Source organism: Meleagris gallopavo, chromosome 1 (genome assembly GCF_905368555.1).
Source record: "Meleagris gallopavo chromosome 1, MGAL_WU_HG_1.1, whole genome shotgun sequence".
NCBI lineage: Eukaryota > Metazoa > Chordata > Aves > Galliformes > Phasianidae > Meleagris > Meleagris gallopavo.
In genome coordinates this window covers 141,441,218-141,468,427 of record NC_139404.1, presented here as the reverse complement: position 1 = coordinate 141,468,427, position 27,210 = coordinate 141,441,218, and the positions used below count along the sequence as shown (strand labels likewise).

At 39.5% G+C, this 27,210-nt stretch overlaps 2 protein-coding genes across 6 annotated transcripts in view; both read right to left on the bottom strand.

The window, feature by feature from the left end:
* The window catches only part of GGACT (gamma-glutamylamine cyclotransferase), a 30,669-nt gene extending 18,245 nt beyond the window's left edge, over positions 1 to 12,424 (bottom strand). Inside the window, exon 1 of one of the 3 annotated variants that reach the window (XM_085215568.1) lies at positions 12,294 to 12,424. Coding sequence is in view for 1 of the 3 variants with exons in the window: in XM_085215567.1 (XP_085071693.1) it covers positions 11,722 to 11,743 (22 nt within the window). In the remaining 2 variants the exon portion in view is untranslated. Of the gene's footprint in view, positions 1 to 11,420; positions 11,496 to 11,721; positions 12,250 to 12,293 lie in introns of those variants that run through there. The other 2 variants (XM_085215567.1, XM_085215569.1) reach the window with 2 other exon arrangements.
* A 706-nt stretch (positions 12,425 to 13,130) lies between these two features.
* The window catches only part of TMTC4 (transmembrane O-mannosyltransferase targeting cadherins 4), a 55,477-nt gene continuing 41,397 nt past the window's right edge, over positions 13,131 to 27,210 (bottom strand). For 2 of the 3 annotated variants that reach the window (XM_085215564.1, XM_085215565.1), the window contains exons 12-18: positions 25,488 to 25,567; positions 25,210 to 25,317; positions 24,939 to 25,080; positions 24,122 to 24,236; positions 23,525 to 23,637; positions 17,712 to 17,781; positions 13,131 to 17,202 (exon numbers count right to left, since the gene is read on the bottom strand). In XM_085215564.1, the coding sequence (XP_085071690.1) occupies positions 17,051 to 17,202; positions 17,712 to 17,781; positions 23,525 to 23,637; positions 24,122 to 24,236; positions 24,939 to 25,080; positions 25,210 to 25,317; positions 25,488 to 25,567 (780 nt within the window). In that variant the 3' untranslated portion in view covers positions 13,131 to 17,050. Of the gene's footprint in view, positions 17,203 to 17,711; positions 17,782 to 19,810; positions 22,597 to 23,524; positions 23,638 to 24,121; positions 24,237 to 24,938; positions 25,081 to 25,209; positions 25,318 to 25,487; positions 25,568 to 27,210 lie in introns of those variants that run through there. The other variant, XM_010728613.3, reaches the window with a different exon arrangement.

Genomic DNA, 27,210 nt, shown 5'->3' with positions numbered 1-27,210 from the left:
GCTTTGAGCACCACACTTCCAAAATGTGATCAATTGGACAGAAGGGAGAGTAATCACAGGCCAAGAAAACATGGGGAGGTAAGACTCTACTGTAATCATTTATTTTAGAGAAAATAGGTCATGCCTGTAATTATACAAAAGCACACTAATTAAAAGAAGAAGAGGCAGAAAGCTTCAAACCACATCTACTTTTACAGAAGACCCAATGAACTTAAATTCCAAATACAGACCTTAGGAAAGACTGATTTATCCACTGGTAAGCACAGTGCCTCAGAAGAGCCTAGATCATCTTGGAGGGCTGGGAATTCTCCACTGTAAGTAATACTAAGCAGTGGGTTAGTCAAATCTCTATTAGAAATAACAGTTCTACTTCTAGGTTTGTGTTTTGCCAAGGAATTGGATTAAGTAGTCTCTTAGCTCTCCTTCAAAAATGGAGAAACAAACACCAGGTTAATTCATATGCTCTGCATAGAAAGCAGTGCTAGATTTATGAAGACTGCGTATGAATAGCAAGAAGTTGATTCTGCAGTCCAGCCATTGGATCCCTTCTACCAACACCATGAGAAGAGACTTCTAGATCCTGCTCTGAATCCGTTTTTAGATAGGTTGATAGGCCTGTTTACAGTCACTGTGCAATTACTTGATTTCAGATTTTTTTTTTCCAAATAGCAATAACCCTGAAAAGAGAGAACAAAATGTTGGATTCCTGCCCATTCCTATTCCACACAGTACGTGCCAACTATATTCAGAGATGTAATCCCAAATTTCTACACCTAATGCTCTTAGACCATCCAAGTCCTGCTTTTGCAGCTTCAAAAGGACAAGCTGCAACAAGATCAGATGTTCCTGGCAGACATGGGTTAGGGTACTCCAAGGAAAGGGGGCATGAATCAAACTTTTCTAGAAAGACTGTTCTTAGTCCTGAAGCTGGTGTTGGTTGGAACATGTGCACATCTGCCAGACATAAGGTATGCCCGGTTGAAAGGCAGAGCAGTGCCAGGCCAGCAGACCATCTTTGGTCTGATAGAAGCACTGAAAGAAGGCAAAGTAAGAGAGTGACCCAGGACTCCACCACCACAGCCTCAAGAATAGCCTGACAATTCACCAATACCATTTCCCATTGGAAGCTTTAGTTCCTCAAGTAGAAAGCAGTAGAGACTTTTGCACTTAGAGTCTCCAAGACTGTCATCCTACTTCCCATACAGAACATAAATGCAGCTACAAACCTGAACCTAAAAAGACAAGCCTTAATTTTGTCTATTTTACTTGTTAAATACTACTGTTTTCAGATCATAGACATGACATAACTTAGCCACAAGAAGATCTAAAATAATTGCTATTAGAGATTTTAAAAATATAAACCATATTTTGCTTACAGGCATATGTTGTATTTGCTCTATTGATAGCAAGCTGGTAAGATAAATCACTGATACAGATTAATTGAAGTAATTAACTGGAAATCTATAGCCTCACACAGGTTTCCTCCAAGCTGTCAATGGAGTAACTGTAGACAAGATACACCATGAGTGCTCTAGACACACAGGAAAATTTTGCACACACATTTTTCCCACGTCCTGCATATGTGATTGGAGTTAAGTTACTAGAGATTCACAGGTAAATTGTCAGACACGGGCATGGATGTGATCCAGAGTCATGCCACAGGTCTCTGGGGAAATAATAATAAAAAAGGTAAGCTGAGACACATCTCTTAGAAAGAAAATCAAGGCATCGATTATACTGTGGTAGCTCAGACGATATGCTACACAAGTTACAGCAGCAGCAGCTCTGCTCATAGCACAGAAATAATAAGAAGGTCAGATCCAAGAAGAGCTGCTGAAGCAAACAGTAATTTTATGCATGCAGTTGTTTTTTTTTCAGATCTCAAAATTATTGGGAAGTTGAATGATCTTCCCTCTTAGCAGACTGTCTGTTCCACTGTCATTGACAACGTTTCCTAACATTTTTTTCCTGAAAACACTCCTAAAGCACCTCAACTACCTGCAGTAAAAAGTCAGATGATAAAATTCAGTTGGGCTTCAGTAGGCTACTGTAGAGATCTGAAGGCGGAGGGGAGGAGTAGAGGGCGAGGGAGGAATGTCAGAGAAACAATCCCCCATCCCATATACAACTTCAAATATTAGCCCAAAGAAAAACCACATTACCTGATCTGGCAGAGTCATGAAAGGCAAATTGTCCCAAAGGGAATAAGTATCACCTGCTCCTCTTCCCCAAATCCATACCTATCAGGTCACGTGGCTGCTGCACCACTCTGCACAACTCTGTTTACAGTTCGGTTGCAACAACTCTGAAGGTCGACCACACACGCACTCAGAACATTAAAATGAAATTAAATACATCTGAAGAACATAGAATTGAAAAGCCAGAAACTTTATGCTCTAAATCTTCAGAAGGATGGAAAGCATGAAGTTCTTATGTGAATGCACAACTAAAATATTTTCTGTGATTCTGTGAAAATTAACAAAATTCCAAACTGAAAATAAAGGCAGCTGAATTACAGATCCTAATTGGGTTTTCACATACAGCATCACTGAAATGGAAGTCACATGTAAGACACATAGACTACAACTGGACAAATAACAGAGATCAAATCATTTCTTGGATATGAAGAAATTAGAAAAATAACCTCACTGCAAAAATGAATCACGTACAAAGTTAAAGATGCTTGGTGCCACCCATTAACATAGCAAATTGTCAGTAAGCATAATTAATTAAAAAATCTAATCTACTAGCAGTAAAAGAACAGACTAAATGAGCAGATGGATTCGGATATATTTTGACCTAAATTTCTTGATATTTCAGAGAGATAAGTAAAGGTAAATATAAATAAGAATAAAAATGAGAGGAAAAAACAGCCAGACAGGGTGTCTCATTATGAAGCCTCATACTAGGAAAATGGAAAGACACAAAAAAAATCTCTTTTTTCTCTCTTTTTACTGCACCTGTTTGTCTTCTCCAAGATGTCTGATGCTTGATTCCCTAAGCAGGTCTCTTAAAGGTTCACCTAGCTATAAATAATCACGTAACTAAGAAATTCATTATATCTGGAACTATGAGCACAAAATACAGCCCATTGCCTAAGGAGAATTTAATCAGATGAAAATGCCAACTTAGAATATAATTTAATCTATATGATCAATTTAAAAGTTGCCTTTCTTTTATGCTCAGCCTCTCCTGAATTTCACTCCTGTTAGAGACAATGACTAAAGAAGATCTGCAGTCCACAGAAGTCAAAAAGATTCTTTTGTTTCTGAGCCCTTTATGTCACCTTCCCCAAAGACACTCTTCCCAACCAGACAGAGTTTATAAACATCTAACTTTATGTTATTTTTCATATCTGAAATGAGCTTCAGAAAGGTCTGGCCACTGGCTGGATTCACATGCGCAAAGTTCTCATTGCTGCTGAAGTATTGGAATTACATCACAGTAAGGAGTGCAACTTTGAAGCAGGTTAGTGGTCCGATGTGTGTATGCTATGATAAACACTCTGCTGGGATTTATTCCCTTTATAATTTTCAGCTAAGGCAAAACTAAGCCTGGGGCTCCACTCCATAAATTATGTCAAAACATTTCCCTTATTTGTGTAATTTCAATTTCTCATGTAGTGCAGGCTAAGCTCTATGCAATCCTATCAATTCTTAATTATGTTATTCTGCTGTTCCCACATCCAAACATAATATTTACTAAACAGTACCACCACATATCACATGTAACACAACATGAAACAGTCCTGTAGACAACAGGGTAGTGTAAGGTAATGTAGTTTTAAAGCATTGCTTCAAAGTACATGTTGCCACACTCCACCTACGTGCTGTATGTTGCCACACACCATCCCCTTTTATTGGAAATATTATGCAATGCCTGAGATTGGATTCTCACTTACTCATTCTAGAAAAAGTCTAAATTTAGTTGCAAATATTACCTCAAAGAAAATCAACAGCAGTTGATACTCCTGAATGTATCTGAATGCCAAGTTCACTTGCAAGGTTCTATTTTCCAGCTTGTAATCTCTAGGTGGAACTCTCTTCTCACACTTCACTTTTCCAACTCTTTGTAGGGTTCATAGAATCACTAAGTTTCAAAAAGACCACTAAGATCATCCAGTCAAATCATCAATCCATCTCCACCATGCCCACTATCCACATCCCACAGTGCCACATCTACTCTTCTCTTGAAAACCTCCAGGGACAGTGACTCCACCACCTCTCTGTTCCAAAATCTGAACACACTTTTGAGAAGAAATTTTTCCTAATACCCAGTGTGAACCTCCTGCGGTGTAACTTAAAGCCATTCCCTTGTGTCCTACCACTAATTAGCTGGGAGAAGAGATCAATCCCAACTCTCTCTAACTCCTTTGCAAGTTGTGAGAGACAAGGTCTCCCCTGAGCCTCCTCTTCTCCAGACTAAACAATCCCAGCTTCCTCAGCTGCTCCCCATAAGACTTGTGCCCCAGAACCTTCTCTGGACATGCTCCAGGGCCTCAGTGTCTTTCTTCTAGTGAGGGGCCCAAAACTGAACTTGAGGTGTGGTCCTGTCAGTGCTGAGTACAGAGGGACGACCACCTCCCTCTTCCTGCTGACTGCAGGATTTCTGATACATATCAGGATGCTATTGGCCTTCTTGGCCACTTGTGCACACAGCTAGCTCGTGTTCAGCCAGCTGTAAACTAACACCCCCAGATCCAGGTTGTTGTTCCTTTCCCCACAGTAAGTACTACTACTTTAAAATTCAAGACTGTCCACTTATCAGCCAAAAAACATGGCAAGTTTTTTTGTTGTTGTTGTTTCATCTTGTTGTTTCATGCTCCCCATCTTGTTCATGTTATTTCATGGTCCCCATCTTGCCCAAAGTTCTGTTCTACCCAACTGCTATTGGTTAAAATTGCCTTCAATTTTCCCTTTCACATATTCTCAAATCCTATTACCAAAACAAATCTGATCACAATGACTACAACAAAACAAAAAAACAAACAACAACAAAAAAACCCAACACAATAATTTTCATTTCAGGTCATTACTATGAGTGCTTACACTGTATATCCCTTTTTCCAGGCTTCTTACATCGCTCTTCCTTTCCCATAAGCTTTTCATGGCATGGAATTTCCAGTTTCTTCAGGCTGTAACACTGACAAGATCATGGTGCCTTGCTATAGAAAACCTTTCTCTCATCCCAGATGAGTTGGATAAATCTAAACAAGGGAGCAGATTCTGACACTCATTCAACATATTGCCAGCGTATAACCCCATAACATCTTTAGAACAGGAATATCAGCAAAAGCTGGAGGACAAAAGGATGTCATCACAAAAAAGAAGTATGAGTTATACAAAAGGTAAAAGAGAAGGCCAGTGCTTAGCAGCATAGAGATGGATTGCAGAGTGGAAAGCAATGACATTGTGCCTTAAAAGCAAAAATTATTGAGGTCCTAATGAAGGAATCAATATCCCTTAAAATAAATATCCCTTCACCGGCAAGCTGTAAAGATGCTGAGAGAACCACTTATTTTATTGGTCAACATCTTCTGGTCACACTTTTGGATTTGCAAACCACTTGAACCTGCAAATTTGCTTTCCTGCACTGCCAATTGATTTTGTAAGTCCTACTTTAGGAATCACAACAAAGATGCTAAATCAACAATTAAAACAGCCTTAAACACTTGCCATCAAGCTCAAAGCACATACTATGTGCTACCAGAATCCAAAATGTTTTATTATAGCACCCACAGCAAATTGCAGGTAATGCAGCTAGTTAAATTAGTTTTAAAAAGAAAAACAGTTAAAGACTTAAAAGAGTTATATAAGAGTTAATTTCAAGAATTAAAAAGGAGTTAGGATTACAACTGGGGCTGGGGCCCTCTGTTTACTTTGGCCTATCTACCATTTCCTTATACATTAAAACAATCCATAATTTCTTCTAAGAGAAGTTATTACATAATGAAATTCCATCATGGCCTTATACTCTTATCATAGCTAATGTCAACCCCTTGCTTGTCAGCACATCTAAATGCCATTCAAAGCAACTACAGTCACCATTCTTCCAACATAAGAACAAAACAAGACTCTTATTTCTCACTCACTACTTACAGTCTCACTTCCAATATTATTTTTCTCAGCAATGTTTTGAAGAAAATTGGTTTATTTCTATTTTCTTTCTAGCTTTCAGCCCTTGTACTACATATGTGGGATATATTTCTCCTGATGGGAAATAATATAGCCTGTTACTTTTGATTTCTGGAGAAATCCACACATTTCTGAGATCTACGCAACAACAAAACTCCTACGACAGAAATCAGAGTGGATAGAATCAAATTCTTTTTTTTTTTTTTTTTGGACCCTATCTTGAAATCTAAGAAATCTAATAAATTAATATCTCATTGTGAATAAGAGATTATTACAATCGCATACTGATTTTAATACTAAATTTCTGTGTCTACAACAAACCCTTGGGTTCCACTTAAAAGAACCCAGAAAGAATTTTATTAAAAAATTCTTATGAACCAGAGAGCAGTACTCATTGCACCTGACGACATTTTTCAAAGTTAGGAACCTTGGCTGGTCACTTAGGCTTTACCAGCAGACGTGAAGAGACATGAGCTGAATCCCTCACTGTTAGCTACAAATGAAATTCATGCTTTAAATGAATTAGTAGATAATTAACGAAACATACTACCTGTGAGAATGGTGTGGTACTCAGTCCCTCTTGCATAATTTGCTTCTATACTCCATCTTCCAGTTTTTGACTTTCTGATACACCGAAATCCCAAGTACTAATAAAGCCAATGGGGGCAGTTGCTTCATGCTTCTACCTATTGCATGTTATCAACTAAAACCACAGATGCGGAAAAAAAATCAGTTAAAAAACAAGCTTCAGTCTTTTAAATAGTTCATAAAATGAACCTAAGCCTTCATCACCAGCAGACTTCATGAAGGACACAATCAAAAAAATAAACACTCTTCAGCAACTGAATGTCTGAACTACTCAACCTATATACTTGAAAATATCAGCCTTCTAGCAGCACTGTGTGTCAGTAGAAACAATAAAATCTGGTTATGCAATTGAAGTACTATACACAAACTGGTCTGCCTAACAGAAGGCAAAACCTGACAGGTGACACATTTCACTAGACATGTAGACAACCAGTCCCTGTGACGCAGATGGCTGCAGCAGAAGTACAAGCTGATACAAGGGATTCGGAGAAATACAGGAGAGGAAAGTGCAAGTGTACAGTCTTGCACCTAGAGAAGAATAAATGCATGCACCAGTACAGGTCGGAGGATGACCTGCTGGAGAGGAGCTCTACAAAGAGGGACCTGGGTGTCTTGGTGGGCAACAGGTTGGCAGTGAGCCAGCAGTGTGCTCTTGTGACCAAGGAGGCCAATGGCATCTTGACGTGCATTAAAAAGAGCGTGGCAAGCAGGTCAAGGGAGGTGATCTTCCTCCTCTACTCTGCTCTGGTGAGGACTATCGTGTCCAGTTCTGAGCTCCCCAGTACAAAAACAAAACAAAACAAAACAAAACATAGGGATCTCCTGTAAAGAGTCCAGCAGAGGGCCACAAAGATGATAAAGGGCCTGGAGTGCTTCTCTGATGAAGAAAAGCTGAGAGACCTGGGTCTGTTCAGCCTTGAGAAAAGAAGACTGAGAGGGGATCTGATCAGTGTTTATATGTATCTAAGGCATGGGAGGTAAAGGGACAAGGCCAGGCTCTTTTCAGCAGCGGGTGGTGATAGGACAAGGGGAAGCAGACACAAACTGAAGCATAGAAAGTACCGCACAAATATGTGTAAAAACTTCTTTACTTTCAGGGTGACAGAGCATTGGAACAGGCCATCCAGAGGGTTGTAGAGTCTCCTTCTCTGAAGACATTCAAGACCCACCTGGACACCTACCTGTGCAACCTGGTCTAGGGAGCCTGCTGTGGCAGGGGGGTTGGACTCAATGATCTCTAGAGGTCCCTTCCAGGCCCTACAGTTCAGTGATTCTGTGAAAAGCAGACCACAGATTGTAGACTAGCAGTGTGACTAGATCCTCTGACATATCACTACATATCTTATTCATCCCTACCTCAAGACTCATGAATATACCCTCCTGGACAAAGGAAGCTAAAAAGGTGGCAAGCATCCTGCATCGCAACAATGGGAACACCCACAGTAGGCAGATGGAGTGGGTTATCTCCCTCTACTCAACACTCATTAGATCATATCTACAATACCACATCCAGTTTTTGGGTACAAGGAAGATACTGACAAACTACAGTGAGCTCAAGGGAGAGTCACCAAGACAACAGTGGGCAGGAGATCCTGACTTGTGAAGAGAGGCTTAGGAAACTGGGCTTGCTCATCTTGCAAAGAGCTGGCTCTTGGAGTCTTCCCACACCTCTGAGATGATTTTCCATAAGATGGGAGTTTGACAAGCAACAAACATAAACTGGAACAGAACAGGCTCTGACTTGACTCATGGAAAAGGATTTTAATGATGAAGACAGCCAAGCATTGGAGCAAACTGCCTAGTTCCTATCCCTGCAGGTTTCTGAGATATACCAGGTATGGCCCTGAACAATCTGCTCATACGCATGATCCTGCTTTGAACAGGAGGTTCCATGAGAGATTCCTGAGGCCCTTCTCAGCCTGAATTACACGGTGGTAAAGGTAGTGGGACTGTATCAGGCCAGATAGAACGAGTAGAGGGAAAGACAACAGAAGGATGTACAATCACTCTGGTATTAGTTGATGACGTGTACATTCAGAACTGCAATACTGTGCTAATGCAGAAAATGCCCCACAGCTGAAGTCTGGTGTGCCTGGAATGACATCTCTCACAGTTACAGTGTAAATGTACAGGTAACAGTAGAAAAAGCAGCGCTTTAGGGAAAAGGATGAGAAAAGAAGAATTCCACATGACCAAGGACTTCTGTCAGAATGGCAGTAATACAATGGTAATTTCAGCTGTTAGTAGAAGTCCTAAGCAATTACAATCAACCGCTGAAGAAGGAGGTGGTTGTACAGGTAATCCCAAAGAGAATAAGACAGAGAAATCAGAAGTGACAACGATACTCAGCAGGCTTTTCCCAAGATGTAAAATGCAAATAACTGACAAACTCAAAGAAATGAAAAGAGCCAAAATCTTAATGTAAAGGGCATTCTTGAAAAACACTGTAATGGTAAATCAATAGAATGTCCTTCTTCAGCGTTAATTGGTTTTTGGAAGTGAGGAAGAGAGCTGTTTGCATGGTCCATAAAATGTAATTAAACTTTTGGAATGAAAAAGAACAGAAAACTCAAAATAGCCACAGACTTGATTTAAGCACAGTAATTTACTACTACTTTCAACATTCTAGCAGAAAGAGAGAAAGAGAATATGAAGGCATTACATCTGCAAACTCAATGACATTTCTACCTTCATACATTTACTCTGTCCCTTATTAAGTTACCTGTTTAATATTTAACCTGTTAATTTAGCTTTGATGCAAAAAAGACAGAACATGTCCATACAGAAAATGCTTCTTATGGCAGGTGTTCCTTGCTCGAGAAGTTCGTATCACTTAAAGTGTCACACAAACTTCATATTCAGTTCTACCTAATGCATGATAGTTATGAAAACTAGTTGACCAGATTTAAGCTTAAAGAGCATTTGCTATTAGAGCATGAGAAGTACACAAGGGGACATGAATAAGGAAAAAAAAAGTTCATTGCTCCAAAAAAGAGAGGACATACAAACCACAGTGAAAAGAGATGCATTTTTTTTTGCTACGAAGAGTAACTTAACTGTTTATGCTGTTAATGATTACACAGAAAAATATTTTGGGTAATCCATCAGAGAGCAAAAATGTATCAGAGTCAGTATCAAAACGTGAATGCTACAACATAATCCTGAAATTTATTATTCATTTATTTCACTCCAGTACATTCTCAGGACTGCATCTGTGACTTTACTTACCCTCACAAATTTACAACATTTATCAGGAAGTAATGTAACCTCTCACCTCCCCAAAGTTCCATAAGAACAAGCAAACACAACCATTTAGACAGCAGAGACAGAAGAGGAAAAGATTATGGTTTTATCAGCAGGCAGATAAATACAACCTTCTGAAATAAAATTCTGAAATAAACTGTTGGGAGTCAGGCAAATACACAGGCAGCTCAGAGGGACACTGGTTGGAAGGAACCAGCTTCCTGCTCAAAGCAAGACTCATGCCCAGGCCAGGTGACACTGCTTCAAGTGAAGAGGCTATGCTCAGTGAACAACGGGTAGGAGAGACAGCAAGGCACTGGATGCTAAAACAGGCCTCTGCCCTGGGCTCTCAGGGGGCACCTAGCTTTCCACATCAGAAATCAGCTAAGGAAACCATGAGGTAATACGATGATCCTTTCTAAAGAATAAAATCAAGTATTCTAAACAGTATTTTTCTATCCTGACTCTGCTCACGCATAAAGAAATCACTGAAAGAAAAATTGAAAGGAACAGATGATAATGGGTATTGAATTTGTGACACTTGCTCCTCTGTGATGGAGCAAAGCTTTGTTTCATACTCCAGTGGTCTTAAACCCTTGAACAGAATCAAACCTGTTTACAAAGATGTTATTTTTTTTGTAAAGATGAATATCAGTGATATTCAGTATCTAAGGGGAGATGCAGGAAAGAAGCGGACAGACTCTCTAGCAGGGTCTGTGATGACAGAACAAGGGGAAATAGCTTCCAGCCCAGGGAGGGTTGATTTAGGTTAAATATAAGGAACAAATCTTTTACAGTGAGGGTGTTGAGGCACTGACACAGGTTGCCCAGAGATGTGGTGGATGCCCCATCCCTGGAGACTTTCAAGGCAAGGCTGGATCAGTCCCTGGGCAACCTGATCTAGCTGTGGTGCCCCTGTACATTGCAGGGGAGTGAGACTAGGAGGCACTCAGAGTTCCATTCCAACTCTAAGGATTCCACGACTCTACGATGCATAACACCACAGTAACTTGAAAACTGAGGAGAAAACAGCCAGCAAAAATCCAAGCCCACATAACTACTTATTATTTGTCAGCAATAGCATGCAGATTGTAAAACACAGGCAATGTACTGGAAGTCAGCTACTTTAACGTCTTGACAACTCAGGTAGAGTGATGCTTGTTCTGTGTCACTTACTGATGGCAGATAGAATGCTGTACCACACTTAGCTAACAAGATATGCTGGTTCTCACATGACCTGGGCCTCAGAGGCTAAGAGAGCAGATCAGTGTTAGCCGAGGATACAGAGACCATGGAGACACAACATAGATTTCTAAGGGATTTTTCATGGGGAGCGGGGAAGAAAGTCTGTAACAAGCCCATTCAGATGTGTTACATGTAAAAACCTTTCTTAATGGCCTAATTTTAATTGCCAGGAAATTGCTTTTGCGGGTGACTCACAGCTTAAACACTAACCTGGAGGGAATATGAACCGAAGTCCACTCTTTAGGCAGCTGGGTTCTGGAGATAAACTGCTGTCTCTAAGTCAGGCTCTACAAGGAGACACACTGGCATTCTCAGAGCATAGCAAAGCATAGCAGAAGAAAAGCAACGAGCAAACGAAGAAGCCCCAAAGCCTAAAAATGAGGAAGTTAATTGTAGTTAACTCAGACACAGCTAAAGGAACCTCAAGTCGGGAGTGCAAGGCTTACATATCTTGAAAATGGAAAAGGCTGCAAAAAGCAAGAGAGTTAAATGAAACACTTGGGAGGCTTACCAAGATAGAATATAAATCCCATCCCAAGCCAGGCTGGCAGCACCACTGATCTGAGGCGCTATCCTGTTAGGACGCTGCTGTCAGCCACCACAGGTGTACACAGGCAATTTCCTTTTTGTTCTCCCTTTAAACGAGGTGTTTTTTCTGCTAACCCACTTTCCATAACCCCGTCATCAGGCCCGGTCGGGGTCACCTCAGCGCTCACTCAGCGCTCCGAGGACCCGAACACGACGCCGCACGCTCCCGGAGCTCAGGAGCAGCACGACGGGACGCACACAGGGGCCATCTTACAGGCTAAGGACCGCGCGGCGCCGGCAGAGGGCGGCCTGGCGGACCAGCCGCCCGTCACTGGCAGCCGCGGTCGCCGTGACACCGCTCTGGACCCGGAACCCAGAACCCGGCGGCTCGGAAGTCTCTCCGGAACCGCGCTCGCAGCGCCTCAGCTCAACGGGCGCCGCGGCAGCCGTCTCACCCAAGCCCCGCCGCAGCAAGGACGGCGGAGGCTCGCTGGGTCACGTGACCGAGAGGGCGGTGCATGCGCGCCCCCCCCGGCGGCCAGCCGCCGCACTCACCCGCCAGCTCTGCCCTCCGCCCCCGCCGCTCGGCGCCCCCGCTTCCGGCTGCGGCCGCGTCCTTCTGCCCGGCTCGCGGCGGCTCCCGGGGGAATAGGCGGCGGGGCGGGGCCGGCCGGGCTGGGAGGGGCGTCCAGGGAACCCCATGAGGGACCGGGCAGAACGGGCAGCCTCTCCGAGGAGGCGGATGTTTCCGATCGGGGGAATCGGCTGAGAGAAGAAAGTATCGCTGCAGAGCTTTTGGGACAGCAGAGCGGGTTCAGAGGAGGGCCACTAAGATGATCAGAGGGCTGGAGCATCTCTCCTGTGAGGAAAGATTGAGGGAACTGGGCTTGTTTAGCTTGGAGAGTAGAAGGCTCTGGGAGACCTCATTGTGGCCTTCCAGTATTTGAAGGGAGCACAAAAACGGGAGGGGAATGGCTGTTTACGAGGGTGAATAGTGATAGGACAAGGGGGAATGGTTTTAAACTGAGACAAAGAAGGTTTAGGATAGATATTAGGAGGAAGTTTTTCACTCAGAGGGTGGTGACGCACTGGAACAGGCTGCCCAAGGAGGTTGTGGATGCCCCATCCCTGGAGGCATTCAAGGCCAAGCTGGATGTGGCTCTGGGCAGCCTGGTCTGGTGGTTGGTGACCCTGCACATAGCAGGAGGGTTGAAACTAGGTGATCATTGTGGTCCTTTTCAACCCAGGCCATTCTATGACAAGCTATGAAAAGAGTAGCACTACTTAGCGAAAGAGCTGAGTCAGGAATTGCATGAGAATCTACATGTAATAACAGGTATAAAAACGCAGCTAGGCCCAAATGAAATGAAGAATACAAGGAAGAACCAGAAAAAAAATTTAACATATTTAATGTAAAAAAACCCCAAAACATACGTGGGCTACACTATCACATTTGACATTCTGACAGTTGCAGCTTGAAATAGCAACTTCAATTTAAGGAAATCTCATTTTTGTAAATTTACAGTTGCTTTAACTTGCTTGTAAAACAGTGAACAACGACAAAAAGTCAATTTTACAATAAGTTGTCATCATTTATTGTGATCACAGACAAGCTAACAATAGATAGAACTGAACCCCAATGCACTGTTTGTGTAGAGAGATTTGACATTCAGATGCTTTATCTGTCTCATAAGCTTAACTGTCTGCAGAAACTAAAACACTTCTAATTTGTATTATCCCATTCCCTCATCCAGTTGCTATAACTGACTCTCAAGGCAAATACCTGCCAGTTTGCCCTAAAGCCAGTCTTTTAATATTCTTTGTGCAAGGGATGGTGTAAGAGAAGACCAGATTAATTCACCTGAAAGCAGCAGAGATTTTCTTAATATATATGAGCAGATCATCTTAGTAACCCTTTGAAGGTAGTGAGGAATTATCTGTTTCAAATACATGATGCCTCACATCCTTTTCTTTAAGAGATGAACCATGTTTCATATTTGTTTTATTCCTATTACAGAAAAACTAAGATGAACAGCTCAGATGTCTAAAACGTGGAGGAAATTGCAATTAACAGAGCCCAATATTTGTAGCAAACCATTCAGAAGTATTGAAGATTTTTATTTCTGAGTGCTCATACACACACAACCCAGATCTCTAAAACCTAAATATGAATTAAATAAGAGGAAACTTCATGTAAACGACATTGTTCTAAACACAAGAGGAACAGAAAATTATGGAATTCTCTTGGAAGTTTTTGGTGAAAATGGGCTGTAATGCATAGTAGCCATTTGTGCATTGAATAATTGAGTATGTCTTCAAAACTGTATTTGAACAAGCAAGCTTTGGAAAAACGAAGAATATCCAGGTTTTTTGATTTAATGTCAGCTGATACGAAGGAAACATTAGTCTTCCATAATTGTCAGTGGTGGAAAGGCAACATGGAGAAAAAAATCCAGCATGCTGGAAATACAGACTGTAACAACAGCTACATACAAACCCACTTTTTTCTAAACCTTTTTCTCTTCCAGAGTATGTGTTCTGCACCATTCCAGGAGCCAGTTATGAGGTATGAGAAAATAAGAAGAAGGTTAACATTATAACTGTTTTTCTCTCAAAATAATTCTGAAAATAAAACAACAACAAAAAAAAGGTTTGCTTCTTTCAAACCCAAAGTATGCCTCAACATTATGCTCACTCACAAGAGTATCGTTACTACTCTCATACAAGTAATCACACTGAATTTATACAGCACTAAAAAATGATATAAAACAAATAGTCCCACACATAATAATACAATAGGTTCCCAGAAAACTAATCAAGAATAAATCACACTGTCTGTATTGAAGAGTAAACACCATTTTCAAGTGCCAACAAAGTGTTCAATTTGTTAGCATGCCTCTTCCATATAAGACTCATGAGTAGGAGAACAAAGTGATTTCCACACAGGAATTTCTGCAACAACTTTGGTTTGTAATGAACCACAGAGAATTCAGACCCCATATATAATATTGATCTACTGGTAAGCTTCAGTAGGCAACAGGGGCAACTATACATATGAACTTCATGATGAGAATAATAATTTAAACTCAATATGTCATATTCCAAATATACAGAAAAGACTTGATTATATTAAACATCTATTTTCTGCTAGTTCATAGCTCATCCAGCCAGATCCCAACCCTTTAATACCTAACGACAGAAGTCTTTACATCCAATGCATGCTAAGCTGCATGGAAAGCCTTAGAAGTCTGCTGTCTGTACTGAAGGGTTTATCTATTTCAGCACATTTCAGATATGAAAGCTCAACTGTAAAGACTGAACTATACTGGTCATCAGAAGATGGGAAGCCATACTGGTGCAAAACCAGAAGAAATGAAAACAATGCATCAAAGTTGGTACCTTACATGAACAAATTAGTCCTGCTGAGAAACAGAGTATGGTAGCAGGAGAGGAGCGCTGCATTAATACAAATACATGCCTCTGGTACTTCAGCTAAAATCAGCATGGCAAATACAAGATTTGTGCATGTGCAATGCAGGCATTGGCATATTAATTCATTCAAAGCCAAATTTGTGCAGTATCACTGCCACAGCCTTGCTGGCTAGATTTGTAATTACTCAGGAAAGAATATTACATTGAAGCAGCTGCACTACTTGTGGTACCCAAACTAACTTTGTTGGAAGATGCTTAGTGAGCTCTGCAGATACACTGGTTCTTGAATGAACTGTCATTTTCAAAAGTTAGCCTACTACAGGTTCAACACACAGTCTGGATGTAGAATGTTTACATGGTAGTCAGATGACAAGTTCATGCGACAGCCTGTCCTATGGCAGGCATTTCCCCAACATTTTAAATGGTTCCACACACCTGCAGATGAGTTGTGTATGGAAAACATTCCACAGTCTCTTATTAAATAACCATTGCACTAATTAGGAAAGCTGCAAATACTACATTAAACAATGTCTTCCTATGGGGATAAAAAGAAAGAATAATGGAATACAAAAAAGAGGCTAAGTTCCTCAATTTTCACATCCAATAGAAGTCATCCAATCTGAAATAAAACAAGCAAACAAATAAGAAAATAGACACGAGATCATTCCCTGAAGCAGGGATATAAATACTAGCAAAAGAAACAACTCTGGACAGCCAGAGTTTAAACATGTATCACAGCAAGTTGAAAAATGACACTGTATCAATTGGTGCCCCTCTCTCAATCACCCCGCATCAACCTGATCAGTTTACACATTAACAGCTATGCTTATTTAACTGATTTCAGCAAACTCACCAGCCATGGTTAGACAAATGGTTTATCACAGTTCCTTCCACTTAATACCTTATCAGTCAAGGTCAGATTGTCTGCCCAGTTACTTTTCCCACAGAAATTCTCTCTTTCTTATCAGCAGTGTAGGAGCTAGAAGGTGTTATGTCCTCAATCAAAAAACACTGCAATGCCTTAGACAACGAGAATCAACTCTCATAGATGCTATACTGTATTTAGACCACTGACTTGCTGCAAGAGCTTAAAGGAATTCTGACTTGTGGCCCAACCTGTCTATGCTAGATGAGGTTACCTGAAGAACAGAAACTCTAGCTTACTCCTCTGACATCTGACACTTCTTTCTTTTCCATTTGCTGCTTGCTAAAATCTTATCTTAAATCCAGGAGTATTTCCTCCACTCGAGCATATCTCAGCAGCTTGGTGGTTGACAAACCTTTTATGGTGCACGTTTTCACCTGTACAAATCCTGCAGTTCAAAGGGTGGAGCCAGAAACAAGAAACAAAGCATAACTCAAATTACAAAATTAGACTGCCAGAAAGAATACATTCTTCTACTGGCTCTGTAGGACTAGCAGTAGAAAGCAGTAATAAAATTGAAGTGGACATATATTCTTCATACTTGAAATGATCAGTATTTAAGCAGGAAATTGCACTTTTTCCAGAAACGCTTTCAGAAATAAATCTGCCTTCTGATATTCATCCTGCTGCTAAAAAAGTCAGATGAAGATATCAAATTGCAAGTGAAAGCAAATATTGCTATTTTTTCACAGCTGTGAAATTCCATCTGCATTGCTTTCGTATACCTACAAAAGTGTTCTAAGGGACTTCAAAATGGAGTTCAAGAGTAAAAATAAAAAGATCTCCAAACTCCAGCTGAAATGTTAGAATCTGCAGGAGGGCATAATTGGACATCCAAGTGTGCATTGCTGGTGTTGTTCTTTCTGAGAAATGATGACTGAATCCTTTACATGGTCAAAAGTAACCATGTAACACTAGTAGTAAAGGGCATGCATGGACAACCTGAAAAGAAATATCAGGCACCGCCTTTCCTTTGCAATTGCTCCAGTTTTCTTCTTAAGAGATTGTAGTTTTCCTTGGTCCCAGGTGCCACAGGATCAAGCTTCAGAGAGACTTCATAGTGCTTCTTTGCTAAGTCAAGATTTCCCCAGCGATGATAAAGCACAGCTGGAACATCAATAAGGAATTTCATTAGCAATATTGTTGAATAATGTGCAGTCTTGCCAGTGACTTGGAAAACAACATTAAAGCATTTGTTTCCAGGGAGGGTCTCTCACTGGCTGGTGGCACAGTAGCTGCTTGTTGTGTTGCCAAATGCAGGAGCAAAGCCTGGGAGCAGAACTGGAATGGAACTGATGGAATGAATATAGCCACAAATGGCAGCCCTTATCTGGTGAGCTCCACTGTGGGTTGTAAACATAGCATAAACGAACCAATTTGCAGCCACTGAGGTGCAGCTACCTCTGGGCTGGATTGTGCAGCCCTCTTGATCTGTCATATCATGTGACAGCTTTTCTGGGTCAGTGCCCTGTTCTTCACTGGCTGGCAGTTTTACCAGGAAGTCAAATAGCATCTGCTCAGCAGGAAGAAGGCTCAAAAGATTGCTTTTTCTTTTAAACCCCATGAATATGAAGCAAACAAACAATACAGCTGAGGAGGGTTAGAAAATCTCTTACCTAAATTACCATGATAACTGGCAGCATTTGGATTGGCTTTAATTGCCTTGAGGAACAAAGCTTCAGATTCCTGAATAATTTAGAAGAACAAGTCAACAGAGCAGTCGACACTTGCAGTAAAATAAAGCAAAATATACTCAAAATTGTAATTGAAGGAGATTTCAAACACCACCATATCTATGTGATTCCACAATATGTATAATCTAAGCTTGCATAAACCTGTAGTTAAAATGGCTGTAGCCTCTGGAAAAGTAACAATGGTACAAATATGTGCCAAGATTTTGCAGCTTCACATTATTTTAACTGGGAGCTATTTAGCACTAGTGAAGTCTGTAAAAGTGGCTTAATTACATCACTTGCTCAAGTTTCAGTCAAGGCAAGCATAATATAATACAGTATCTGAGAAAACTCCTTTTAGATGTCTTCCCCTTCAACACAATTTTTACCATTTAAAATGCAAGCATTCCAGCAAAACTCTTTCAAACAGATGTTTCAACATGTTTCTTAATGAAGAATAACCGAGTGTCTGTCATTTAAAAATCAAACCAAGTGAAGCATTCTTCACATTTCTTGCAAGCTACTTTTTCTATATACCAAGATGCAGAATGTGAGCTCTTAGAACTGGTGATGTCTGAGTACTTCTTAGAAAAGCTGAACTCTCACCAAATATTCAGAGGTGCAATTTTTGCTACACTAATTTCACAATTCAGTATTTTTGCTTTACCATACTAACTGCTGTTATGGACACTTATTTCAGAACATATTTCCTAAAGAAGTTTAGAAGGACACCCCTCAATCCGTATTTACTCACATGCAAATTTAGATATTTTCAGAAGATGCAATGTCACACAGATTCTGTGCTATGCTATTTTAGGGAAAGTTGCTCATTCATTTTCAGTGCAAAACATCTGGAGACAAAATTTCCTCCATGTAATAGTCTTCTGCCTTAAGGCACAAACTTGCCTAAGGTATGTGCAAGTTTTGGCATTGCTTTTCCCAGGCATAAGCAGCTGCTCTAGCATTCTCATACACTGACTGTTAAAGTGCCAAGATTTATTGGCCTCTGAGACCCACAGTGTTTTAATACTTTGTAAATGATTTGGGTGATAACAATAATGCATTATTAGAAACTTTTCAGAAACAGATAGCACCTAATTGAAGGAGCGGTCAATACACTGGATAGGAAGGCTACCACTCAGATCTAGACTGAATGGAGAAATGGAATGGCAGGAATCATACGATCTCTGCAGTTGACTTGGTCCCTGTGGCCCAACCCCTGTTCCACCAGCGCCACTAAGAGCAGGGTCCCCAAGTCCCCAGCCAGATGGCTTTTGGAGATCTCTAAGGAGGAGACCGCACTGCCTCTGTGGGCAACCTGTGCCAGTTCTCTGTCACCCATACAGCATGGAAGCACTGCCTAGTGCTCAGAGGGAACCTCCTGTCCTCTGACTTTTGATCCTTGCATGTTCTTCTGACACAGGGCACCACTGAAAAGAACCTGGCTCCATTCTCTGTGCACCCTCCCTTTGAGTATTTATAGATACTGATGAGATCTCCTCTGAGTCCTCTCTCCTCTGGGTTGAGCAGTTCCATCACTCTTAGTCTTTCCTTGAATTAGAGATGCTCCAGTCCCTTAATCATCTTCATGGACTTTTGTCAAACTCTCTCCACTATGTTCATGTCCCCCTTGTACTGGTTAGTCCAGAACTCGGCACAGTACTCAGGTGTGGCCTCCCAGTATTGAACAGTAGGGAAGGATCACCTCCCTTGACTTGCTACTAATATTTTGCCTAATGCAACCCAGGACATTCTCAGCCTTCTTTGCCACAAGGACACACTGCTTGCTCATGCTCAACTTGGTGTCCACCAGGATCCCCCTGTCCTTTTCTGCAGAACTGCTTTTCAGCTGGGTGGCCCACAGCAAGTACTGGAGCTTGGATTTGTTCCTCCCAGGTGCAGGACTCAGTATCTCCTCTGGCTCCCTCCACTCTTCAGAAGAGAAGATGAATGGGAGACCTTATTGCTATCCACGACTACCTGGGCAGACAACACATAGGAAATGGAGCCTGACTATTCTCACAACAGGACAAGAGACAAAGGAAATTTATGGGAAATTTCATTTAGATAAAAGAAAATGCCTTTAAAAAAAACCAAAACAAAACAAACAAACAAAAAAAAAAAAAACCAAAACCATGAGGGTGGTCAAGCACTGGAAGGTGTTGCCTGGAGAGGTTTTAAAAATGTTCAAGACTCAACTGGCCATTGTCCCTGTTTTGGTCAGGAATTGGACTGGATGACTTCAGATGTCCCTTCCATTCAAAACTGTTAATCACAGAATCATAGAATGGCCTGGGTGAAAAGGAGAAAAATGATTATCTAGTTTCAACCCCCCCTGCTATGTGCAGGGTCGCCAACCATTTGGGCAGGCTGCCCAGAGCCACATCCATCCAGCCTGACCTGACTTCTAATGCCTCCAGGGATGGGGCATCCACAACATCCCTAGGCAACCTGTTCCAGTGCATCACCACCCTCTGTGTGAAAAAATTATTCTATGATTCTAACTGAGTTACCTGAGAAACATCCCAATACTCAAACCTGTGGCAAATCTTGTGGTGTTGCAAGATAATCTTTTTACATATAGCCACACAAACCTATACATCAACAACAGAATGGCCCTGGAAAGCATGCAGTAGTCAGAAATCCTACAGCTTGTAATTTTTTCCACTGCAAATTCTAGTATTTCAGTTAAGTAAATAAATAAATCTCTGCTTTCTTAATCAAGCAGGGTAACAACACTCTGAAAGATGTGTTGTCCAGTTAATTCACTTTTATGGCTAAATGCTGTCACCTACACAAAGGAGAAGTAGATAAGGCTTATTGTTTTCACTGCTGAAGTAAGATAGGGCAATACACGCAATGTGTTCCAAGAAAATGTATTGAAATACACGATCAGAGCTGACTCTCGTTACCATACATCTTCAACCACATACTGAAAACATTTTCATTTCCACTGCTTTGCTCAGCAGTTAGTAGAAGCATACTGTCTCATTAAAGACTAGTGAAGGTGAATCACTTTCATATTATTGCAGATGTATAGAGTAAATATACATTCCAGTACATCCGGTGATACTTCAAATTACTCTGCCTTGCCAAATCTTTAAATTAAGCATTGTGAGGAAACTTGCACATGGCTTATAGTGAAGGCTTTGGGAAACCACACTGCATTCCATCTGCTGCCAAGCCCACAGTACAGAGCTGTAGTCTGGCTTTATTTCAAATATTAAAAGAAATGCAGAATGTTTCCAATTTGTTGTACATCTTACAGAAAAAAATGTGGATGTATACATAACAAAAACATAGCATATATATTTTCAAAGAACTAAAGATAGCTTGATTCTTTGTCCATTGCAACAAGAACACGTATTTAAGAGAGAAGTCTATATTGGTATAACAGATGTTAATTAAAACAAAAAAAAACCAACAACAAAACACAACTCCAAAACAGGTAATCTTTTATGCGCTTTTGTTTCTGGAATAATAAATCATTCATGAATAGATACAAACAAATCTTAAAGGGTTGGAGGACTTTTGGGGGGTTGCTTAGGAAATCCATCTCCTGCTGAAAATCAAAATGCACTTAAAACCAAAGGAAAACATCCAAGTCATTTGAAGGGAATCTCTGATAACATAATAAAATCTTTTTGACTCAGTGCCTTTAAAAATAACTACCCAAAAACCAACCAACCAACCATAAATAAAACGTCAAAACAACAAAACCCACCCCAAAACAAATCTTATTTTATGGCAACAGAGCCAGTGTAGCATCAACTTTTACACAGAAACATAAAAAGTAAATAAATGAAATGCCCGAGGTTATACAACAAAACAGATGCAGCCAGGCAGCCTTCTGCCAGTTACCTCCATCACCTTGACAGCCTCTATCCCACACCTTCCTCACTCCTCCCAACTCAATAAACACCCTTAAAGAACCATCCTTTTCTCTCTGTTTTTACATGTTGAGGGGGTGGGCAAGAAATCAATTTTCCATACTTTTTTTAATCAACATTTTTTCTCCCACTTACAAACAAACAAACATGCTCTATCTCCTTTTTCCAGGCCATGCAAAACTTCAGCTGCTGCTGTCATTATCTCCTTTTCTAACTAATTCCACTTTCCAATTCCCTTAATTTGCTCTTTCTGTTATAACCCATCAACCTCAAGTTAGGCTTTATCATTTGCTCTACACAAACCTACTACTCCCTAATGAAATATTAAAACTCTCACTGGCTCTCTGATTTCTTCCCTGGGTTCTTTTGCTTTATTCAGGATTCTGGCTTGAGAGCTTTATTTTCCCCTACAACTATTCCCACTTTGTCCAATGCATTCCCCTGCAGCATAATGACCGCTCAGAACTGGACAGCATTACCTCCTTTTTAATTTTCTAAGGCAAACTTGTTTCTTCTATACCCAGAGAATGTTTCCTAGCAAGTTTTCTACATATTTCTTCTGCTTACTTCATTATAAACATTTTTTTATTCTGTCAGGCTGCATATTACCCTTGCTAAATAACTGCATGATCCTCTGTTCTTTCACACTCATGACTCATCTAAGTAATACTAGCAATTAACTCCTCCATAATGTTACCCCTTATACATTCTGGATGTTAATTTGTATTCTTCTAGAACATAGTTAAAGTAATCTGAAAACATATTTTATAACAGCTTCAAGGTAGAAAGAGAGGAATAATAGAATATACAAAAAAATGAAACAGTCTAGAGCGACAGTCGTGATATATAACAGCATCATCAACACAAACAAAAGTGTTGGGCTGTCACAGGTCTTGACTTCACACGTGGACAAGTCATCACTCTACAGATGAATATGACTGTGGAATTCAGACACAGTAATTGGTGAAAAAAAAAAAATAATTCTAAGTAGTTTAACATCATAAAATCTTCTTTCTTTTACACTGAGGCTGTTCCTTCAGCATTACTAACATTACAATGTATCAAAAAGCCATAAAACCCCCCAAAACTCATGGTTCAGTATATGACATTTTTTTTCCTCAGGGCTACCAAAAACTCGTTATTGCTTACATACATTGGTGCCTACAGAGTCTATTAAAGCAAATGAATATATTAGCTATATGTGACGTAGTCTTCAGATGCTCATACACTTTCTTTAGGAAAATAGTTCTGTCCCCAGCTGCATTACATTCACTACTTGTAAATAAATATAAGTAGTTAATTTTGAAGTACCACTGCTTAGCGGGTCAATTGTATCCAAGAAAAAGTGTATGAATTTCTCATAATATTCTGGGATTATCCAGGTATCCTATCTTCAATCCAGGATTAGAGAATCTATAATATCTTCATTTTAGATAGCTTCTGAGGTAAAGAGGTTAGAATTCATATCAAGTAATGCTAAATATTGCTTTCCTTTACATACAAAGAGCACATGGACAAGTATATCACATCTAATTTTAGACCCTGTACCAAAGCCTTTAAACAGAAGGGTTTTTTCTCCGTAGACAGAAAAGGAATATAAATTCTTAACTGCCCTCTAGTGTGCTTAAGAGCCCATTTCTCTTCACTGACCAGTGATGCAGTCTAGGTCACCAAAGTTCCAAACACAGGCATCAAAAATAAGGTCGGATGAATTTAGGCCAGAATCACATCATAATTCTGTGACAGAAATGGGTATTGAATCCTGATTATTTAAGCCCACAGTCCACAATGACCTCCTCAGTTTCTACAGAAACAGAAAAGAAAAACCACAACAAAAATGAAACAGAGAAAGATCTAGTTACCTACCTTGTATTTCTGTGATTTCCCCAGTACATTTGCCAAAGAAAACATAAGGGAATGATCATTAGGTATTAACTCCAGGGCCTCTCTTCCAACTGCCTCTGCTTGAGCTAGATTGCCTGGGAGCCCACACAGTGGAAAAAGAGAAAGCATCTTTTAGCACAGCCTTACTAGCTCCTTTTCATGCTGCACGCACACGTATTTTGTGAATAGCTGATTACATGCATTTTTAAACAAAACCAGGTATCTCAGACACAAAGAAATGCAAAGTCCTATAGAAGGAAATAACAGAAAACCTCCATTTTGTTTTGAACAAATAACACTTTCAAAAGGACAAAAACACAGGTTCCAAACTTCTGAAATTTAGTCTATAATACAAACACGCCTGCACACTGATGGCATTTCAAACAAGGATCAGAAATTCAATTTATGGGCTGGATTTTAAATTATGTTCTAAAACCAGTGAGTTAGAAGGTATTCTAATATTTATGAAGAGTAGCTTGATAGCTGCAGAAGTAGAACTCCTTTTGGATAAATACAGATAAAGCTCTGAGTTTAGCAAGACACTGAATTATTCATTAAAATATTCAAATGGGCATATACCTGTGTTATCAAGCAATATAATCATATTGTTCCAAGCCAAACTATGCTCTGGTTTCAGAACTGTAGCATTCCTCCATGCATTCAATGCATCTATATGGCGATTCAAATCCGCATACTAAAAGGAAAGAAAACTCCAGTAATTTCACCCTGATTTACTTTCCCATTATGGACTAAAGGTACTAAACAGTTATTAGCCCTTCTCATATAATTCTAGAAGAGCTTGCTCTTATAAACAAAAATAAGAGATGTAAAAAGAGCACTAGGGTAGTATAGAAGATAGACTGGTATATATTAACATTACAGTTCCACGCTGCTTTTTCTCTGATAGCCAGGCGTGTTCTCAAATATGTTTATACCAGTAGGAAGGGGATGAAAACCAGCATGCAGTTTAGAACTCCATACAAGAGAATAAGTAAACATTTATTATATAAATATTTCCAAGAATCTAAGCTTTTTTATTTTTTGTGTGGTTCTACTGCCTAACAATCTGTTGAAATATAAAACAAATAGCATCTATGTAAAACAGTCTAATATTGAGAAATTATTAAAGTTATTTCTTAAAAAAAAAAAAAAATCACAATCTACATATTTATTTGTTTAGACATCTCTGTAAGGAAAAGTAGCATTGCCAAATGTGATATGGAATTATAGGAAAAGCATTGAAAATAGGGAATCACTCTGAAGTACACAACAAATAAACTAGAATAACTATAAGCACTTAAAAATACAGCAGAATTATATGCACATGCAAACCACGCTAATACTGATCATTTATTCAAACCACTCTGATAGTGACCATTTATTCAAAAATACTTACCAACCGCCCTAAATTGTAGTAACAATCTGGGTATTTTTTTCTGTGTTTAATTGCTGTCCAGTAGCTTTGCTCTGCCTCTTCAAACCTTCTTAAGCTGTTCTGTACTATTCCCAGATTCATCCATGCAGCAGCAAAATCAGGTCTGCGTAAATTGGAAAAAAAAAAAGAAAAAGAGAGTGATGATAATCGAGTGTCTAGAACAGAAGACCCCATTGTATACCATTTCTGCTTAGCTGGTGAAAAACACTGGTTAGCACTGTTCTAAACATACTGTATTTGCACAGCTAAGGACAGCAACTCTTCTGCTTCCTGGAGTTCATTTCTTTCCTTCAGAATATTTCCGAGGTTGTTCATGGCATGTACGTACTTAGGGTTCAACCTAAAATTTAAAATTGAAGAGATTATTATTATGTATGAGACACATTTCCGTATGCAAATTGTTAGCCCTTCATCTCTGCAGAGCATGAAAATGAATACCAAAGCATTTTCCCCTGGTTAAACATTAAAGCAATCTCAGGATTGTTCAATAAAACAGCAAATTTTTAATACCTTACAGCTTCTCTGTAGTATTTAATTGCAGCACTTTGATTTCCTTTGTCAGCCAGGTTTTTGCCAACGTTGTAGTGTACCTGAAAACACAGATGAACATTTTACCAGATGCTGTACAATCACATATTTTATGGATTTGTGTTGCTAAAAGTTATTACTCCTAGAAGATACAGTCAGTACTTATGTTGATAACTGTTGATTTTTTTGTGGTAGGTGGATTCTCCAGGTTGGACAATATATAGAATGAAAGCTGTAAAAAAACAAAATCTTAGGAATAAATAAATCGGCTTACCTGGTCTAGCAAGTTAAGAAAGATTATTCACTTCCTGATACTGTAAATGAGTTCATCACACTGTCCATAAGACTCTTGATATGGAGACCTCTTACCCTTCATTTCTATTATTTGTCAGATGAATTATTCTGACTCATTCAAATCCCACAGTGGAAGATAAACTACAACACTAAGCGTTGATTAAACTTTGCTTTTACTTCACTGTAAGCCAGGAGAAATTTGATATAAACTGAATAACAACCATTTCTCACCACTCAAAAGATCCAACTATTTTTGTTTCACTTTAATAATGCATACCAAACAGCATTTCTGAAACAAACAAACAAACCTTGACAGCATGTCGGAGACCCTTTCTGTTACATGCAGGTGAAAATAAAGGAAAGGTCTAGAGTTTTGGGATAACTACAGAGAAAATCCCTATCATTTGGATTTATGGTAAGGATTAGATAGGAAATTTAGGATAAATCTGAGTGGGAAGACATTTCAAATCCTATTTTAAGCCTACTGTCAGAAAAAAATACATTACCTGATCAAAGGAATACTCAAATTTAGAAATAAAAGTATTGTGAACACCAACTGCTGAAAATAGACTTCTCTGCAACTCGATCAGAATTCATGCTTTAAATTACCTTACTATTTGAAATCAAAATGTATATGCCACATCTAAAACAAACTTATACAAAGCAATTATTTTCATACCACGAAAATCTTATTTAAATCTCTTTAAAGAACACTATGCAGAAATTATTTTGATTGAAATACATAATGATAGGTTTGTAATAAATTTAGGTAGCTCTAATTCACCCTAAACATTCAGAAAAGGATTTTTGCCTCATGTGTCCAAAGTTTAAATTCTCATTGTGTTTGTCACAACACCTGGGTCCCATTGATCTAGAACACACAATTATGTTTGAACTCAACTGTTACAGCATTTTGTTGTTGAATACCACTTCTACATGACTGTGACTATACAGTACCATGCTAGCAACAAATCAAGTTAAAATCATATCTCATGCTTTCGAAAAAAAGTGAAAAAGTTATTTCATTGGTTTTAAAGATAGTAAAAATGCTGTAAGGCTTACTAAGCATTCACAGAAGCAGCTCCTCAGGCTGTAAGATATAAAACAGCACACAGATTCAGCATCTCATAAAAGCAGCTCTAGCACAGCTTCCAAGGAAAAAAAAAATAAAATATTCAGACATTTCCTTTATACATTCAGAAAAAATATGACAAGGCCTACTCCTAACAAGCAACAGGATGGGACTTTTATATCAAGGCATAGCCATTTATTAAAGTCAATTCACTGTGATTAAGAAAATAGCGTAGCTTTCCAAGGGTCATTAAAGTAAAATAATAGACCCTAAAGATGTTGCTCAGGACTGAGCATTATTTGCATCTCTTCAAGAAATTTTTCAGCACATTATAACAGT